Source organism: Achroia grisella, unplaced genomic scaffold (genome assembly GCF_030625045.1).
Source record: "Achroia grisella isolate CSIRO2021 unplaced genomic scaffold, CSIRO_AGI_Agris_v1 utg3288, whole genome shotgun sequence".
NCBI lineage: Eukaryota > Metazoa > Arthropoda > Insecta > Lepidoptera > Pyralidae > Achroia > Achroia grisella.
The window spans coordinates 12,246-32,488 of NW_026712800.1; the positions used below are offsets into that span (position 1 = coordinate 12,246).

Below are 20,243 nucleotides of genomic sequence, written 5' to 3' on the forward strand. Positions count from 1 at the left end.
CTAAGCAGAGCTCGTGTTATGGGTACTAAACAACGGATGAAAATACTTTTTTTAGTAAATACATACATAATATACCTACATAGGGGGAAAGGGGATTGTTAGTAATGTGGACTGATGATCTTATTGCTAGCAATGTACCATGTCAGGTTGACCTCCAGGTGGTTCCCCCTGGAAACCATTGTGATCAATTACTGGTGAATTTGTCACGATGGGCTAACTGACCTGACCTCTTGCTCATCTTATCATCCTCCACTGGTGCCCCGCCAGCGTAAACCATTAGCGCAGGCGGGGGCAACATTCCATTATCATCCATTAAAAAAAAATATATATACCTACATAGAAAACACCGAGACCGATACAATCATACTCATCAATGTTTGCACCGTGCGAGGAAGCGTGACCAGTGACCGTCGGATGTAAAACGTTAAATTAGGCACTAAAATGTATATTTTATACTGATTGAAAAACATTCAACATTTCTAAATATCAAAACGAATTAATGTATGGCACAAATAAATATTTTTATTATCATCCAATATTTATTTCAATATAAAGTAATCTTAATAATAAATACACTTAATTATTATCCTAAAAAATATAATCTAATTACATTTCAACATTTCTCAGCCTTATCTTGATTCTTTTTTTTCTGTCCCAACAAAACTTGAATTTCAGCGAACGATCGTCCCTTAGTTTCGGGGATACAGAACAGTATGAACATACACAGTAATATACAATTGACACTGAACATCCAATATGTCGCCGGTGCGCCTATGGCTGTTGTCACAAAGGCGAAGTATTTTAGGGTCATGAAAAGGGTTAAAGACCCTATTATTCCTGAGACAGTTAGCCCTATGGCTCTAGATGGTCCATCAAAGAGTTCGGAGCACAATGGCCAATTTACTGAACCTGGTCCTGAAAACAGACAAACAAAAAATCGTAACTTCTGTGAGCGAAGGACTGTATGTACCTATATTGTAAATATTGGTGTGGTTGTGGTTGGTAAATATAATTATAGAAGGACGGTTTTGAGACAGAAGTAATATCATTCTACGTACAGAAGAAAAACAGTTAACAGAAGAATGTCATATAATATTTTTCTATATTAAATAATGAGTATAAAACATATTATTTATGTTTTTTAAGTATAATTATTTATGTCATATAAAGAGGTGCGTTGTGCACATCTTCAATGATTGATATTTAAAGAATGATACTCCTATCTACTGTACTACTTTCATAGAATGCATTTGATACTATGTCACTTGCTGATATACTATACTTTATAGTTAAATAAATAAAATAATTAGTCAAGTACTTTTTGAGTTTATAAATTATTTTTATGTAATTGGAATGGCAAACAAGCTGACGCTCCACTTGATGGTAAGCCGTAATCGTCACTTTTATTAGTATATATATATGAACAGCATTACGGAAATTACGTTATCATGTGACTGCGTTGCCATTCTTGAGAACTACGATGTCATGGCTCAATTCCATTACATACAAATAAAACAATTTCTTTTTCTTTATAATTTAGGTAGGTATGACATAAACGTTGGTATGGGCATCTCTTCAGAATATTTAAATATTTTTATATGAAGATTATTTAGAGAAAGAAACTTTGGAATAGATGTTTCAATTTGAAAAGTGCTTATAAAACTAACTATAGCTCGTATGTAATATAAGTCCATAAGGTTGTATATTTACCTGCACTGTAGCAATATACAACAAGTATCAGAGATATTAATGGCAGATAATTCATGAAACCGCTGATTTGTTCGTGAGTTTCTCTGATTCGGAAGAATATTCCAAGACCAATCTGAAAACAAACTTCAAAATATAAGTACGTATATTATTTTTAAAATTCTTTTACAATTTTGTATTTTAAATTATAATTGCAATAAAGAGTATAATTTAAAAAGAAAGTTAAGAGCCCACTTGATGGAAAGTATTAATATAATTATACTATAATAATGTAGGGAACTAATATATGTGGATATAAAGGCATAACAAGCGTTGCATTAACCTGATTGATGACTGATAACAATTGTATTGGCTACACTGAGATAGAAATTGTGAATGTGTATTTTTTACTACTACCTATATCTCAAATTTATAACTCTATCACTGAGCTCACAAATAAATCTGATGACGGTAGAAATAGGTGTAACCATGCGATTCTATAAAGGCTCTCTGCTTCGTAAAAGTCATAATTAAATATTTACACATGAGCTCTGTGAAACTGTTGATTCAACTCACCATTCCTATAGCAGTTCCAGCCAATGTGGACCCCAAAATAGGTTTCCTTCCAAATCTATCTGTTACTAAAGTAGTACAAAAACTAGCAATCAGTTGTATGAATCCGATAATCACTGATGCAATCTCAGGTTTAACACTGGTTTTGGTCGATTCTAATACAGTTTGCAGATAAAAAGTCACTGCATTGAAACCGATTATTTGACTGCCTGTAGTTAATACTAAAACTATTCCGAATGCTTTTAGGAATTGTCTATTTTTGAATATATCAATAATGTTTGGTTTGACGTCGTCTGTGGACGAGTATTCCTTTATTTCTTCATTTGCTAATACTTCGGAACCTCGGAGGAACGTCAGAACTTTTAATGCTTCTTCTGTCCGCCCTGAAAAAATATATACATAATTTTTAATATTAATAGAAACTGGGACTCAATATATATATATAGTATGTAAAATATGTATAATAGAAAAGTTTAACTATTTTATTTGTGTAAAGTGTGGTAAAGTTTCAGTTTATGAACATCATTGTAATTTCTTCTGTCAATGAGTATGTAACTGAATTCGTCCAAAACTAACGGCTCGAAATAGGTTTTTTTTGTGTTTGTATGAATGCAATTTCGAATTCCTGATTTTTTATTGATTGTTTAGATTGATTACTTTAGATTCACACAAGACCCGGTAGGTAACATATATAAGCACATTACAAATAAATATTATAGGCTCCAGCGACAAATGTGCCAAATTGCCACCAAACTGTTATCTATAGTAACAAAATCTTAAGAATAAAATGGTAGGTATAGGATAAATACATACCTTTTGAATATAGATAATAGGGACTGTCCGGCAAAAACAGGAGTGGTATAGATAGAACCACAACGACGCCTGTAAATACCATATTGAGAGTCACATATGGTGTGAACGGACCAATACTCAGCATCAGCAGGATGCCAAGAGAGCATAGTATTTGCAGTATAGTACCCAAGGCACCGCGAATTTCTTTCTGCAAACACAAATAAAAGTAAGTTAAGAATAGTTAAGAATTCTACAAACTATATTTTTTCATTCATTACCGGTTTCTTTCCGGAATTTTGTTCACGTGACTAGATTTGATCAGGTTAAAAAGGCATTGAAATCTAGTACGACGTTCCAATACTACAACAAACATCAAGACATCGCCTAATAATAATAATCATCTTTATTTGTCTCAAATTATAAACTAATGCAATTGGTGCTTATAATAAAATTTAGAAGTAATAAACAAGAAAATCTGTCTATAACTCAATGTGAGTCCACCCTCTCTGCTATTCTGTTATAGCCTTTATTAGTGACGACGTCATGAAGTATTATGTATTTGTATCAAATAATATTGTCACAGGACAATTTACACATCGAAATCTAGTTCCAAGCTAAGCAGCGCTTGAGTTATTGTAGCAGCCCAAGGCCATCAATTATATCCTTCATTGAAGGCAAAAACGTACAACGCAGACAAAAAACAGAACAAGGGTCTATGTTATAGATATATTAATGTTCGTATAGCTAAGACAAGATTATTAGAGAAGGACGTATAATACCTATTTAGGTATTATACGTCCTTCTCTTTGTATTTACAAATGTTTAGACATATTGTGCGGTAATATGCGACCCTCGCAAGGTGGGATAATGTGTTAAACCTTTAGCATCGTGACCATTGAGGTCACTGCTGCTAAATAAATTATTTCCTATAATTTGAATCTGTATTTTCCATCAAATATACTCACGCTAGCAACTTCGGAAGCGTACGTCGGTACTACAGTGAATGTAAAAGTATCTGCTATTGCTCCAAACACTCGGCCCAGCATGAGCATCCAGATTTCGGTGGCAAACGTGAATATTAAACACATGATCATCTTCGGGACACACGACAGGATAATACATTGTCTCCTGCCTATCCTGTCAAGTAGAACGGCGGGCAGGAAACTGACTGAAAAATAAATAAAGTAGAAATATTTTTAATGACCATACCAATCGTATCGTCCATGAATTAAACCCGCAATCCCAAGTAACTACCGAGAGGTAGTCTAGTGGTTTACGATACCACAATGAAATGTATGTAAGCAGTAATAATAATAAAGAAAGAAATAATAATGAAAAAGGATTTTGTCACTTTTACCTTTCAACCCATTAGGTATATTTTCAACAGTTTCAATGAAGGTTTTTCTCTATTTTTGGATTTATGTTTTATTTGTTGTTTGTTAAACCTGAATAAATTTAGATAATAATAATATTTTTATTGTGAATTTTAGGAACGGCTATGGAAATATAACAATGTCCATAACCGTTCCTAAAATAATCATCAATTATCATAAAATAGTCTTTTAGCTTCACCGACCAAAATAGGGACGAATGCATATATATGCCGCTGGAGAACTAATTGAGCGGCTGGAGTAAAATTCCATTACGTCGAGTTTTGTTTCAGTAAATTTCAGAGGTTTGAACCTAGCCTGAGCCGGCATAATTCCACTCCAGTATTATTCGACGGAATGGGACTGGGGATCGATCAGAGGGAACCTATGACAGGATTGCATTATTGGGTATGCAATAGATCTTTTGTTATGTTGTATGTCGTCATTCCTACAACTATCATAACATCACCGTACACTACGCAATCGACACGGTTATCACAGACAGGTATCACGTCACAAATATAGAAAATATTGTTGTTTTGTTACGTATACCAAAATATTTTGAACGAAAATAAAACAAAAGTCATAACAAGAGTGGTACGTCAGCGTACAGTGACAAACAGAGAGAGAAAGGCTTCAATGTTGTTAAAAATAACCCCAATTGTTTCAGTAAATTTTATCAATAGAGTGACTAACCGAGGTCAAACCATGAGTATAATGGGTACTTACGTATTTTTATATTACGCAAGTTTATTCACTAACACTATATTTTTGGTTACTGTTTAAATATTTATTGTTATATACTTGAAAACATTCAAAATTTATTCTCTCTATACACTTATGACGTCATTAGTTATGACGTATGTTTTGCACATTTTAAATTATCATTATATCAATATTTTCGATTCGTTCAATATTTTCTATTGATATCTAATGATAATTTGACTTATAATATTCGTCATAGCCGTCATCTGGGTGTACTTATTATTTTGCAGCCATACCTAAGAATACTGCTTGTGGTCGTCATATTTTATGATATCCATGATGCTGTTTATACTTATATGCAACGGTTGTCACTTTCCATTAGGTGGTTATAAGTATTATTTAAGTTTAAAAAAAAAATGTTGTTAATAATATAACAACATATGTATGACAGAAATAAATTACATAATAAAAAGGACACTTACAACATATTGCAACCAGGAAGCCTATTGAAACTATCCAGGAGCCTTCTTCTTCGGTAATCGGCTTAGAGAATATAGTTTCATTGTTGTTGCTAAGCTTCACTAGGACTGGTGATGGCCACGCCAAGCTAAGGCCAGTACAGAGCACGCTGAAGTTTGCTGTAAACGAAATTTGTGCAAATGTAAATAAAGAGTAAACGCGCTTCCAACACCATAAAACAGAAATCAAAAATACATAGGTAAATAATAATAAAATTAGTTATTTTGATGTAGGTACCGATTGTTTGTAATTTTTAATGGATTTCAAAAAAAGGAAAAGTTATTGAAAGTTGGTGCTTCTCGTTGGTCTCACATAAATAATTGATTAAAATCTGATCATTAGTTTTTGGGTTATCCGTTTTAAAGTAATTGAAGTCAGTTTTTTCTTGGATTGAACTCAGTATTATATTTTACTCATTTTAGTTTTTAAGCTCGTATGAATGAATACAGTAAGACCGTTACTCGTATTAATTCATGCGAGACGACTTCTGATAAATATAAATTAAAAGATTTCAACACGGTTTTTTCTACGAAGAAGGAAAATTATAATACGTAATAAAATATATTCCTACACCATTTTCCTAGTAAGATAATAACAATAACCCTGGATAATTCACACAGTGCCATCTGGTACCAAGTCAAGCAATCTATGTTATGGGTAGTAGCCATAGTATAGTAGGTAAATCTAAGTAATGATTATCTATCTTATAAGGAGAAATCTGAGTTTAGCAGTGAGGTAATTAATAGGTGGTTATGATAAATCTTTAAGAAGGTCTGATGTAAAGTAGGCAGTCCTAAGTCAAATTAATAATTATAATAAAATCTAAGGACAATTCACAAAGCGCCATGTAGTCGTAAGCTAAGCAAGTACTAGGCAACAGAAATAAATTAAGATACATTTTTTCAATCCATACATAATATTCGTAGAAAACATCCAGAACAACAGACATAGTTCAATTCAAATTCAAATTCAAAATATCTTTATTCATGTAGGTCTATTACAGACTCTTATGATATGTCAAATCTACCGTCAGTTCGGAATGATATCGAGATGAGAAGAACTGACAAGAAACTCAGCTCGTATTTTTTTCAAATAATAGTGGATAGTAGTATAATGAACACAAATATTTGTACCGTACGAGGTATCAAACCCGCGACCATCGGAAGTAAAGGAGTGTGCTGAACCGCTAGGCCACCAAAGCCATCGGTAAATCATACTTATAATCAAGGAGAGTCTGAGAGAGAGAAATGCCTCAAAAGTTTTGCACACGGTTTTCACTAATGTAGCAAACATGAATTAAAATTTTGTGTTTGTTGTTGTTCAATCAGTTTACAAGTAGAAGTCGCGGGCTCATCTAGTGTTATATAACTTAAAGGAGGCTCATATAAACATCACCAAATGTAAACCAAATCATAAGAGACATGCATAAAGTAGCGCATTCCATTACCTGATAACATGAACGTGTTGTAACCTTTACGCAGAACTCTTTTATATAATTTATTATATATATTATAAATCGTACAAGTCACGTGTTTATACATAAGAGTAGTCTTTGTACGTCATATACTATGTGCGTATTTTTAAATACAGATTAATAAACAAAGAAATAAGTCTTATTTTTTATTATGTAGTTACTGATATACCTTTTATCCAGGGGTGTCAACTATACTTTCAGATAGTTACGAAATTTTGATTTACAGAAATCGGTTAAAACGCAATGATATATGAGTTAAGAGAGTCAAATTAAATAGAACTCGAGATTTTTGAGAACGTATGATACTAAATGTTTTTGGTTGATAACCCTGCTATATTCACTGTACTTATATTCTTATTATTTTGTCATAAACAGAGAATATTTTTTCAGCACTTGTAACCTACAAAGATAGTTTTAATTGGATGCATTTCCTTTCCAAAAGAGCCCAATATTTTTTTAATACTACTGTATCTAATATAGTATGCAAATTAAAAAATATACCTATATTTAAAATATTTTAAAAATTACTCACATATTTTTAAGTCGTTTATATTGCTAATAGTAGATACTGCATTAAGCCTATATCATTAAATTGAACTATAACATAGTCAACGATGGCAAATCATTTCCGCTCACGGTCAGTGTCATCGCTGTCAACCGACCTTCTACGGAAGGTCGTGGATCAGTGCTAGGTAGGTGCGATAAAATTTGTCAATATAAATTCTACCGTAATTACAAGTATGTTGATATAAATTACAACAATTATATTTTCAGTTGACTTTAAAAATATTGAGGACTACTAATGTTTGTTTTTAGAGTAGATACTTATCGTAGAATGCGAAGCAAGAATTAGTTACGATGGAGCTACTTATTGTCTGAGCTAAGCTATATCATACTTATTTTTGTGATCCTATAATCTAAGCTCATAAATAAATAATTTAAAAAAGGAGAAATTTTAAAGTGCGTAGATTAAAATCACCTAAAAATATGGTCACTATATTTTCATCTTTCGCGACAATTATTTCATCTTTCTTCGGAAGTCTTCTTCAGGATTCGATAGACGAAAATGTAGCAAGTTCATTAAGTTTAAGTTAGAATATGATTGTAAAATATTAGTGCAGGATGTTACAACATTGACGGTATTTACTTTGATTTAATTTTAATCTTTAATCATATTTAAAGTATTCTTTAAACTTTCTTCTTACTTATTTAAATTTTAAACCGATTTTAATCATTATGACTAAACAATTTATTATCTAATTAAAATTTGATAATGTAATTTAATAAATTAAAATTCTAGCAGTTTTGTATTGTTGTATGGTATATCTTATTGGACAGTAGGTATTTATTCGTAAGTGCGATTGTTCTGAACACGGCACTTTTTATTACGTGGTGTCATAGCCTTCGTTAATGATCAGAGTGCACGTGGACAGCGTGTTTAACAAAGACATTTAAAATGTATCTAAGTAGGTACTTTGTGTATATGCATAGTTGTCTAAATTAATATTATAGATACTTATATAGGTACATATGGAGATGAACTCTTACGTTGAAAATAGAATTCCAAACACTGATTTGATGAGACTCCTAGTATAAACAGTATAAAAAATGAATGTTATTTTATTATGATTATTAATTTTCGTTCCATTTAGGTGTATCATACTGTTTGCGGAAGTACGCAAAATGTTTGCTAAATATTTACTTACATTATTTAAAGGTTAACAAAAATGACATTACAGTGCACTTAGAACTAGGTAAACCTGTGTCGCAACTCGGTAATCTGATTACCAGCTTGGTATTTCCCTTACTGAAGACTTAGTCAGATATATAAATAGATAGGTACACAAAGTTTTTTAGTTTTCGGCCAGATCCGAACTCATATTTATTCAATATATATAATACTCAGTTCAGAGTGGTAAACAACTAGATCATGACGAAGCTCAAATTAGATTTCGATATATTGTATATTCTATACATAAAATTAGAATAGATTCGTCAGGATTATTTACATAATCAAGCGCAAGGTAATTTTTAATTATCAAAGTAACAAATTTCCTCTAAAAGTAAAACCTTTACTCCACGTGGATTCGAATGGAAACCATCATGATGAATTCCTGGTGAATTTCTCATCTCGGGCTAACTGACTTGAGCTCAAGTATCATCCTCCACAGGTGCCCTGCCAGCGTAAACGCAGACGGGTGCACCATTCCATTGTTATCCATTAAAAATATATATAGACCATATATATACATATATATATATATATATATATATATATATATATATATATATATATATATAAATATCCCCTGGGGCACTTTGTGGCTCAGACGTGCCGTATAGGTAGTTTTTTGTTGATCCTTTTTCACTTGTTGATCCGGAGGCCTTTTGTTGATCTAATGCCAGATGACCATATATAAATGTTGATCCGTTTTGAGCCACAACTGTCACGACGAGTAATAATAATAATTAAGCGATTTATACACGATTTTATACAAATCCACCTTTTTGGCATACGAGCAGTTCTTGATCCAATTCAAACGGGCCAATCAGGGTGCAGCATTTGCCAAGGGCTTCCTCATTGGCACGTTTGGGCTACTACATTATGGCTACAGTAACTTAATAATGTCTAGCTAGTATTTCAAGAATAATAGTCTATCTAATCTAAATATTTATTGAAATCAGTCTGGAGTAACGTGACTCCAGATCAAACCTCAATACTTGTTATTTTTTGGATGGGAATCTTTTCTTTTGTAACAACGTTACTGAGCGAATAAAGAGAAGACGCAACGGCGGATCCAGGGGGGAGCGTCATGGAGGTCATGGGAGTCATGGGGGCGTCATGACTCTCCCCCCTTGCCCAGAACTTAGGTAGACCACTAATTGAACTAAAAAATAATGAAACAGCAAATTTTTTTGCACGATCGGAGTGTTGGTGCAGTAGTATTAATTATAATTAAACATTGTTACTTAAAACATAACAGTCAAAGTACTATAACACTAAAAGCAAAATAGGTATTTTCAAAATACTTTTTCAAAATAAATTACCCTTTGAGTTTTTGTTCAAACCTCAGATATTATATTTATTTTAGGTATATCAATCAATACATAGTATAGCATAGTACAGTCTGTCTGTCTGTCTGTTTGTTCCGGCTAATCTCTGAAATAGCTGGACCGATTTTGACGGGACTTTTTTTGGCAAGTAGCTGATGTAATAAGGAGTAACTTACGCTACTGTTATTTTAGAAAAATAAAATAAAATTTCACGCGGACGAAGTCGCTGGGGCCAGCTAGTCTATAGATATACCGAGATTTAATGTTTAAGTTGCTATTATGTTATTGACAAAATTTTACTGTAATGTTACTATTACGTTATCCTACACAATTTGTATTATTTTGGATGAATAAATAAATAAATAAATAAATAATAATCTATACATCTATACATTTAATAAAAATTGGAGTGTCTGTTTGTAATATTGAAAAAACCGTTTTTTACTACATGCATATGAATATATATAAGGTACATATACCAAAATAACTATTTTTATAATTTTAGTCTGTCTGTCTGTCTGTCTGTTTGTTCCGGCTAATCTCTGAAATGGCTGGACCGATTTTGACGGTACATATTTTTTTTTGGCTATATGTATTGTAGGTAGCTGATTTATAAGGAGTAACTTAGGTTACTTTTATTTTAGAAAAATAAAGTTAAATTCCACGCGGACGAAGTCGCGGGAACACCTTGTTTTTAATAAAAACATCTTTTTTGTGGTACTTGAGAATGTTGAAGCCTGTTGTTTGTAATATTGAAATAACCGTTTTTTACTACTTGCATATGAATATAAATACGGTACATACACCAAAATAACATATTTTACAATTTTTGTCTGTCTGTCTGTTTGTTCCGGCTAATCTCTGAAATGGCTGGACCGATTTTGACGGGACTTTTTTTGGCAGGTAGCTGATGTAATAAGGAGTAACTTAGGCTACTTTTATTTTAGAAAAATAAAGTTAAAAACCACGTGGACGAAGTCGCGGGAACAGCTAGTGTATAATATATTAGAGATACCTACGTGTTTTTTATTGATGACTAGCTGTACACGGGATTTCGTCCGTGTTGAATTTAACTTTATTTTTCTAAAATAATAGAAGTTAAATTCCACGCGGACGAAGTCGCGTGTACAGCTAGTAGTCGGTAGTCTAGCGATTTAGCTAGCACACTGCTTTGATTCCTGCTTGGTGGTCGAGGGTTCGATTCCTCGCACGCTGCAAACATTTGTATTCATGAGTATGATTGTTTGTAACGGTCTGGGCGTTTTCTATGTATAGATAATATATATGTATTTACGAAAAAAATCTTTGTATTTATATCAGTACCCATAACATAATCTTCAGCTACCTTAACTTTAGTCTAGATGAAGCTGTGTGAATTGTCCTGAGATTACTATTATTACTATAATAAATCTTTTCAAATCAGCCGATGTTTATTTTTGCCATAATACGTGCTGTTACCATGTGATAATATTACGTACGTACTTATTAAACTATTAACTTATTATTAAATTATTAACTATTTATACTGTTTTAAATGTGATGCGTTCATTATTTAAATTTCCTTTGAATTAAAGACAAATGTATATATATATATATATATATATTTATATACACTTGCACACTTAGTTGATCCAGCCACGATCCGTAGATATTGCTGATCCACTGTCTCTCTCTTTCTATCACTATCTTTGTATTCTAATATGCGATGTTGCCGTTCCGGCCGAGACCATGCGTTGTTGCCAAATGTATTCGTCGATAGTAGTAGATACTTATACTCGATATATATTTTTTCAACAATTTCCTGCAATAGTGAATCCGTATCGTTTTTTTTAAATGCACAAAGATTTTTTGGCTCTGAATATATTTAAAAATCATTTACTTGTGTGTTGATGAATTTATATACTAGTACATGAAGTACCTAATACTTGTTTTGATTTGAATAGGTAGCGATATTATGAATTTATTATACGTAATCTAAAGATTTTGACGAATATAAAAGTAATTAGTTATCTGTTAACCTTGACTTCATGCTGGCACCAGTATTATCAGATGATGAACATACTCTTCGAAAACTTACAGCAGAAATATCGTGTTTGGACTCATTAGATAGGTCTCGATGAATAGAGTTTAAAAAACTTAAAATAAATGGTACATTAGAAATAATGTATAAAAACCCCTTACGTAAAATTCAACCACTTTAAACTTAATGATAATAATAATTAGGAAAAGAGAAAAGCTATACATGCACTGAAAGTAATTGATGCCTTCCACACAATATTTTCAGTATTAAACAACTCTGTTTGTTCAGTAAAAGTGTAAATACACTGGTAACCTTTAATCATATTTTATATGCAAACATTACATATACAAACACTAAAGTTTTATTTCAGAATAGCCAGTAGTTTTCAAGAAATAAGTCTTTGAAATTGTACGTGTAACTTATATATATACCTACTAGTTTTTTCACCATAACAAACAACACCAATATGGCCTAGTTAGTAGTTTACCTGTGTACCAATTAATAATAATAGTAATCTCAGGACAATTCATACAGCTTCATCTAGACCCAAGTTAAGCTAGCTGAAGATTATGTTATGGGTACTGATATAAATACAAAGATTTTTTTCGTAAATACATATATATTATCTATACATAGAAAACACCCAGACCGTTACAAACAATTTAATAATAAGTTAATAGTTTAATAAGTACGTACGTAATATTATCACATGGTAACAGCACGTATTATGGCAAAAATAAACATCGGCTGATTTGAAAAGATTTATTATAGTAATAATAGTAATCTCAGGACAATTCACACAGCTTCATCTAGACCCAAGTTAAGCTAGCTGAAGATTATGTTATCGGTACTAGACAACTGATATAAATACAAAGATTTTTTTTCGTAAATACATATATATTATCTATACATAGAAAACACCCAGACCGTTACAAACAATCATACTCATGAATACAAATGTTTGCAGCGTGCGAGGAATCGAACCCTCGACCACCAAGCAGGAATCAAAGCAGTGTGCTAGCTAAATCGCTAGACTACCGACAACTAGCTGTACACCCGACTTCGTCCGCGTGGAATTTAATTTCTTATATTTTAGAAAAATAAAGTTAAATTCAACACGGACGAAATCCCGTGTACAGCTAGTCATCAATAAAAAAACACGTAGGTATCTCTAATATATTATACACTAGCTGTTCCCGCGACTTCGTCCACGTGGTTTTTAACTTTATTTTTCTAAAATAAAAGTAGCCTAAGTTACTCCTTATTACATCAGCTACCTGCCAAAAAAAGTCCCGTCAAAATCGGTCCAGCCATTTCAGAGATTAGCCGGAACAAACAGACAGACAGACAAAAATTGTAAAATATGTTATTTTGGTGTATGTACCGTATTTATATTCATATGCAAGTAGTAAAAAACGGTTATTTCAATATTACAAACAACAGGCTTCAACATTCTCAAGTACCACAAAAAAGATGTTTTTTTATCAAATAAACAGTTTTTATTAAAAACAAGCTGTCCCCGCGACTTCGTCCGCGTGGAATTAAATTTATTTTTCTAAAATAAAAGTAGCCTAAGTTACTCCTTATAAATCAGCTACCTGCCAAAAAAAGTACCGTCAAAATCGGTCCAGCCATTTCAGAGATTAGCCGGAACAAACAGACCGACAGACAGACAGACAAAAATTATAAAAATTGTTATTTTGGTATATGTACCTTATATATATTCATATGCATGTAGTAAAAAACGGTTTTTTCTATATTACAAACAGACACTCCAATTTTTATTAAATGTATAGATGTATAGATTATTATTTATTTATTTATTTATTCATCCAAAATAATACAAATTGTGTAGGATAACGTAATAGTAACATTACAGTAAAATTTTGTCAACAACATAATAGCAACTTAAACATTAAATCTCGGTATATCTATAGACTAGCTGGCCCCAGCGACTTCGTCCGCGTGAAATTTTATTTTATTTTTCTAAAATAACAGTAGCGTAAGTTACTCCTTATTACATCAGCTACTTGCCAAAAAAAGTCCCGTCAAAATCGGTCCAGCTATTTCAGAGATTAGCCGGAACAAACAGACAGACAGACAGACAAAACTTGTAAAATATGTTATTTTGGTGTATGTACCGTATTTATATTCATATGCAAGTAGTAAAAAACGGTTATTTCAATATTACAAACAGACACTCCAATTTTATTTTCATGTATAGATGTATAGATTAAAAAAAAAGTAACAGTCATAAGGCTAGTCGTATGCCTAATATATATAATAATGTAATAAATTCATTTAAACAGAAATTGCGGGAACATTATTTAAATTTGTAACTTTTTTACTGTCCTTCTCCTTTTTTCACATCTTTCTGTTATATCCATATAGTTCTCTCTATATTTTCTGATTTTCTTACTTTCAATTTGAGACTGTACTTATAATTTGATTATCGGATCATTATGTATTTACTTATATATAATATTTATACATTTATGGGTTATATTTAGATATATATTTATGTATGTATATTGTTATTTTTTTATAGAAATGTATATTTTGCTTATCTTTATAAATCTTTTTTTGACATTTCTTATTTATATTAGTGCACCGCCAATAATCTTTCGCTGCACCACTCATGGTTGCCTGGTAAATAACGCGGCAAAATATTAAGTCCGCCACATGTACAAATTTTTTTGTGCATTAAAGTTAAAGAAATAAAAAAATACAATACTGTTTAATGAAAATGCGTGTTGTCTAGTGCTTTGAGATGTATCAAAATAAGGTCAACAAAAAAGTCCGTGATGGTATATGTCTATCTCTTAAGGATAACCAACAATAACCATTTTTTATCTTTTACATTTTACGGGATTTTTTTTTATCGTATGTTTCCCTTAAAATCATGTAAACTATGTTATTATGTCATAATCTAAAGAAATAATAATATTTTATAGTGACATATCCACTATAAAATACCAAAAAGTAGCAATGTAATTCGTTACGCGCGAATCAGGTGTTATAAGGTCAAAGGTCGGTGCACCCCGCGTATTTGATAAATAGTGCTTCTCTGGATGTCTTTAAGAGAAAATGGCAGTATGTACGTGTATATGTACAAGTCCTTAAGTGTTAAGTTTTTCAAATGTACATACAGTAAAGAATAAATATTTTTAAGTACAGTACTTACGTACATTAATATAATACCTACTTTTTACTTGTATCTATTGTTATCAAAATTAAATTATAAGTTCTTAACTTGACCACGACTATGTGACCCTCTCTTGGCGCCAAAACGAGTGAAAAAATGAACAGCATACGACGACGACGCAGTACCTATAGAGTGGAGCAACTGCTTATTCAGTTTTATTCAACTATTTAGTCCCTCCACCGTTACAATGAATGGAGGCGGATATTACAATGTACGTAGCATTGCGAATATAAAATATCTAGATTAGGTATAATAAATTCATAATTCATAGGCCGTTACGGTATCAGAGCCAAAGTCTTCTTTCTTTGTTTATGTACTGTTAGATGCGACAGCGACTTTGTTTTTATATTACTATGTAATTATTGATATACCTAAAATAAATAAAATATCTGAGGTTTGGACAAAAATTCAAAAGGTACTTAATTTTTAAAAAGTATTTTGAAAATACCTATTTTGCATTTAGTATTTGAAATACAAAACACAAAACTATTTTTGTTTTTAGAGTGACATTTCTATGAATTCACTGTCGATAGCGAGCGGTGCGATGGAAAAAGATAACCGTTTATAAAAATATAATAAATAACCCTGGACAATTAACACAGACTGATACTGAACTGATATAAATAGATATTTTTATTTTGTAAATACATATATAATATACATATAAAACACCCAGACCGATGAAAACAATCGATGACCGATGAGTACAAATGTTTGCATCGTGCGAGAAATCGAACCCGCGACCATCGGATGTAAAGCGGTGTGACCACCGAGGCAGTCGAAATATATAAATAATCTTATGAATTTAATTTATTCTAATTTGTTTGTGTGCGCGGGGTGCGGTGTACGGTGCTCCCCCTGCCTCCACCGTTGCTGGAGCTTGCATGTATGGAGCATTGCGAATATAAAATATCTAGATTAGTAAATTCATAATTGATAGACCGTTACGGTATCTATATATATTCGGATTAAAATAAGTATCGCAATAAGGACCAGTATATAAAGTGATCAACACAATTAATTGATTTTTGAAATATATATACAGAGTCAAAAAGTCTTTGTGTATTCAAAAAATATCTAATTTGTTTGTGTGCGCGGGGTGCGGTGTACGGTGCAGGGGGGACCCTGCCTCCACCGTTGCTGGAGCTTGCATGTATGGAGCATTGCGAATATAAAATATCTACATTAGTAAATTAATAAAGTCATAATTGATAGACCGTTACGGTATCTATATATATTCGGATGAAAATAAGTATCGCAGTAAGGACGAGTATATAAAGTGATCAACATAATTAATTGATTTTTGGAATATATTCAGAGCCAAAAAGTCTTTGTGTATACCAAAAATTTAGCCGTTCGGAGCCATTCAGTCACGAATTATTAGTAAAAAAAGTGTCGAGTATATCGTACTATCGACGAATATATATGGCCGCATCGCAAAATAGAATGCGACGTTGCCATACCGCCTGAGATATACGCGATAGAGGTCAAGTTATTCAGTGCAAAAGGTGGAATCAGCAAGTGTTTAGGTTGTGGCGTGATCAACAAAGTGCCCAAAGAGGTGTTTATATATATATATATATATATATTATCCATTAAAAATGTAGATAGACCGAATACTAAAGAATATGTACATTGTAATATTATTGAGTGCACACGCAGTCTCAGTATTTTATCAGAAGCACCTTTTTTTATCGGTTTTTCCCAAGTGCAATTGTTATGGTTTGAAACCGGATTTCTTCGAAAAGCAAAGGTATGTACCTATGTACCAAAAAATCAACGACTGCTAAAATAAGGATGTTGCCAAATGACTGTACATTTGGCACGGATGGAGGTAGAAACACAAAATTAAAATTTTTATTAACGTTGTCGTAGAAATGTAATTTAATGTCGATAGCGCAGAATGTGGTATAATATTATTGTTCATTAGTGGTGGTAACGGTTAGCTATTAGCTATTAGTTTCCATGACGAGGTAGCCATTTAATACCAACATAAAAAATGTATGAATACTCTTACAGGATGTGTGCTATTACTGTATTGCCTTTTCTCCATTATTGTCCTGATGTGTTATATTCATACTATGTAAATAATGTGACTCCATTCTTATGCTCTATCAAAAGTACTTACTTACAATAATGCCAGCACTGTATTGTAGTAGTCGTAAGTAATAGTTGTTACATGCAATGCAAAATTGTCAACTTCCCGTCTATTTGGCATTAATACGACCTGTGGTCAGAGGCAATTTATTCAAGTGCCTAGCTACTGCTAGTTAGGAATTCCCAGGTTCCAGATATTTTTAGAAGAGAAAAGGTCAATGTACTAACGGTACTGTTATTAAATTAATATGTTTAGAATGATCCAATCAAATATTTTTTACCTATTTTTAATAAATTGGAATAATTACACACACGCTCAACCCACCTAATTATTCTTATATATTTGACCGAAACATTATTTGTATGGCAACTGAATCGGAGGTAGCCATAGAGATGAGTATGTAAAATCTACCTTTGTGTAAAAATCGTATACTAAATCTCAAGTATATCATTCTAATTTTTTTTTTTTCAATATATAGATTTGTTACACTTTGCAGCGCAAGCATTAATAAATTTAATGAATTGTTTACGTTGCAACGAAATATGAAACAATATATTATTTTGAGGAGTACAATAATGTGTGATATAGCACTTTTCAATGTCAATGGAATGGAATTGGTTCTATGTATACCTAGTGTGGGTACCGAATCAGGTATATGCGATTATTCGTATTTCATCTGAGGAATTCTAACATAAAATTATTAATTACTGCTATTAAAACATATGTGTTAGATACACAGCTGTATTTATATCTACCATATTGTTACCTTTAAAAGTAATGAACTATATGTATATTGTATTGCTGTCTATTATGGTAAATCTATAAATAAATATATAACTATTGTTTACGTATTATAGGCCCTTTGTTTTATTATATTTATAACTAATCACAATTGTTACAATTATCAAGAAGTTCTGACGTTAGAATAAGCGATTTACTGAACATAATCATAATGTTATTTATGTAGAATAAAAATATAATAAAATAGAATATTGATGTATGTATTAATTTATCCCTATAAATATATGTATGTGCGTATGTCCTATTCATATTTTCTATAACGTGCAAGCTGACAGGTGAGTATAAGTAATATAAATATATAATGACTTGGATAATTTTTTGTCTAAGTATGATTTTTATTATTTTATCTAAGCACATTTTTTACACTACCTTTAAATTACATCTTATCATCCGAATACCTCTATTTTTTATGATGGAAAATAAGCATTTGATTTATATATTTAGGTAGCCTATGGAAGTATGAGAAGTGGAAGTTTTGCTTATCGTAGACCATAAAGTCCATGCCCATTCTTTTTTTGTGTGCTAACCACTAGTACTATAAGAGCGAGGTCGCCGAGATAACTAACATAATGCTCATGTGTAAATACACCATTTTAACTCTGTGTGTCTCTAGTAATAGCTAATGGATTTGTTGACAGCTGCGTGCCTAATTAAGTAATTAATTTATTATAATAAGTAGGAGGTAATTATTAGTCTATTTCAATGTCTCCGTCGATGGAACGAAGTTTTCATTGATGGCGTTGGCGATTATTTTACTTCTATAGATACGTCGGATGTGCAATTGCTATGTGATGAGAAACTTTTAGTCGACCTTGACCTCATGCTACAATATGAACATTAGATATACCTATAGGTACTTTGAAATTAAATGTACATAGGTAAATATATTTAAAAAATAAACAGGTTTTTATTACATACGTCAAAGATAAACGATAATCATAAGTTTTAGTAAAAAAATGATAGTAACTAATTTCTAACGAAAATTATTCTACTGACTTATATTTAACAGTAGATAGGTTAATTAATAATTTAAAGGTTTATTATAGTATCCATATAGGTAGGTAGGTATATAGGGCGTGATTAGTAGGTATAATATGTCATAATAGGTACATAAATATATGTGCCTATATATTATATTATAGATAGATTATATGTAAATCATTAAAGTTGTTTAATTACTGATCTTTTTCCATTAAACGAATCAGAATTAATTTTACTTAATTAATTTTACTAAAGTGTTCCTTACTTATATATATAAATAAATATTCATTTATTGAGAGTATTTACAGGTACATATTATTATTTTTTTACCTTCACTTACCTATAATAACAACAGCGTATTGTCGCAATAAGGGACTGTCGAAAATTTTAAACATTTTAATAAAAGTATGTAACTAAACACGTAATGCAACAACTAATGAAATACTGATTTAATATCACAGAAATCTTATCTCGTTTAATTTAAAATACACCGACAAAAAAGCTGTTTCAAGACTTCAAAAAACTATGTTGTATAAAAACTGACGCATTGTATTTTTAAACAAAGAAATATTGACCTCTGGTTTATAAAGACTAATATCATATGATATATCAATAACTATTATTTTGTTTTTATAGTTCTTTTTATTGGATCACGATATATCGAAACAACCAACATTCGAGTATTAAACATGCCATCTCGATGGCGACACATCACTAACTGAGCATTCAAGTATAGTTATCATCTATACCCTGATGCTACGTATAAATGTGTACCCATAACATTGATCAAATTAAAGAAACTTTCACAATTATAATTAAATTCGTGTTTTCCATCACTGGCTACGTTAAAGCGAAAAGTTACATTCACTAATAAAATGCGCAGTGTACGAACCAGTAGCGGATTTCGCACTGCATGCGCGGTTTCATGGTATTTGCATATTATAACAGGTAGTTAACTTACGAAA

General features: G+C 31.6%; 1 protein-coding gene across 1 annotated transcript; it reads right to left on the reverse strand.

Annotated features, from left to right (window-relative positions):
• Positions 1-174: 174 nt before the first annotated feature.
• On the reverse strand, positions 175-19,983 carry LOC131843735 (facilitated trehalose transporter Tret1-like). The gene is made up of 7 exons (XM_059192464.1): positions 19,619-19,983; positions 5,609-5,764; positions 4,017-4,219; positions 3,073-3,259; positions 2,263-2,642; positions 1,711-1,822; positions 175-915 (listed from the first exon to the last, which is right to left on the reverse strand). The coding sequence occupies exons 1-7, from the start codon at positions 19,671-19,673 to the stop codon at positions 614-616; spliced, it is 1,395 nt and encodes a 464-aa protein (XP_059048447.1). The 5' UTR covers positions 19,674-19,983; the 3' UTR covers positions 175-613.
• Positions 19,984-20,243: the final 260 nt, after the last annotated feature.

Excerpts from the sequence above, each read along its gene's own strand:
- LOC131843735 (XM_059192464.1), bottom strand. The coding sequence starts at position 19,673 with ATGTTTAAAATTTTCGACAGTCCCTTATTGCGACAATACGCTGTTGTT. Across the intron at positions 2,643-3,072 it reads CTATTATCTATATTCAAAAG|GGCGGACAGAAGAAGCATTA; the intron begins GTATGTATTTAT and ends ATATTTTTTCAG. Across the intron at positions 916-1,710 it reads TGTATATTGCTACAGTGCAG|GACCAGGTTCAGTAAATTGG; the intron begins GTAAATATACAA and ends GTCTGTTTTCAG.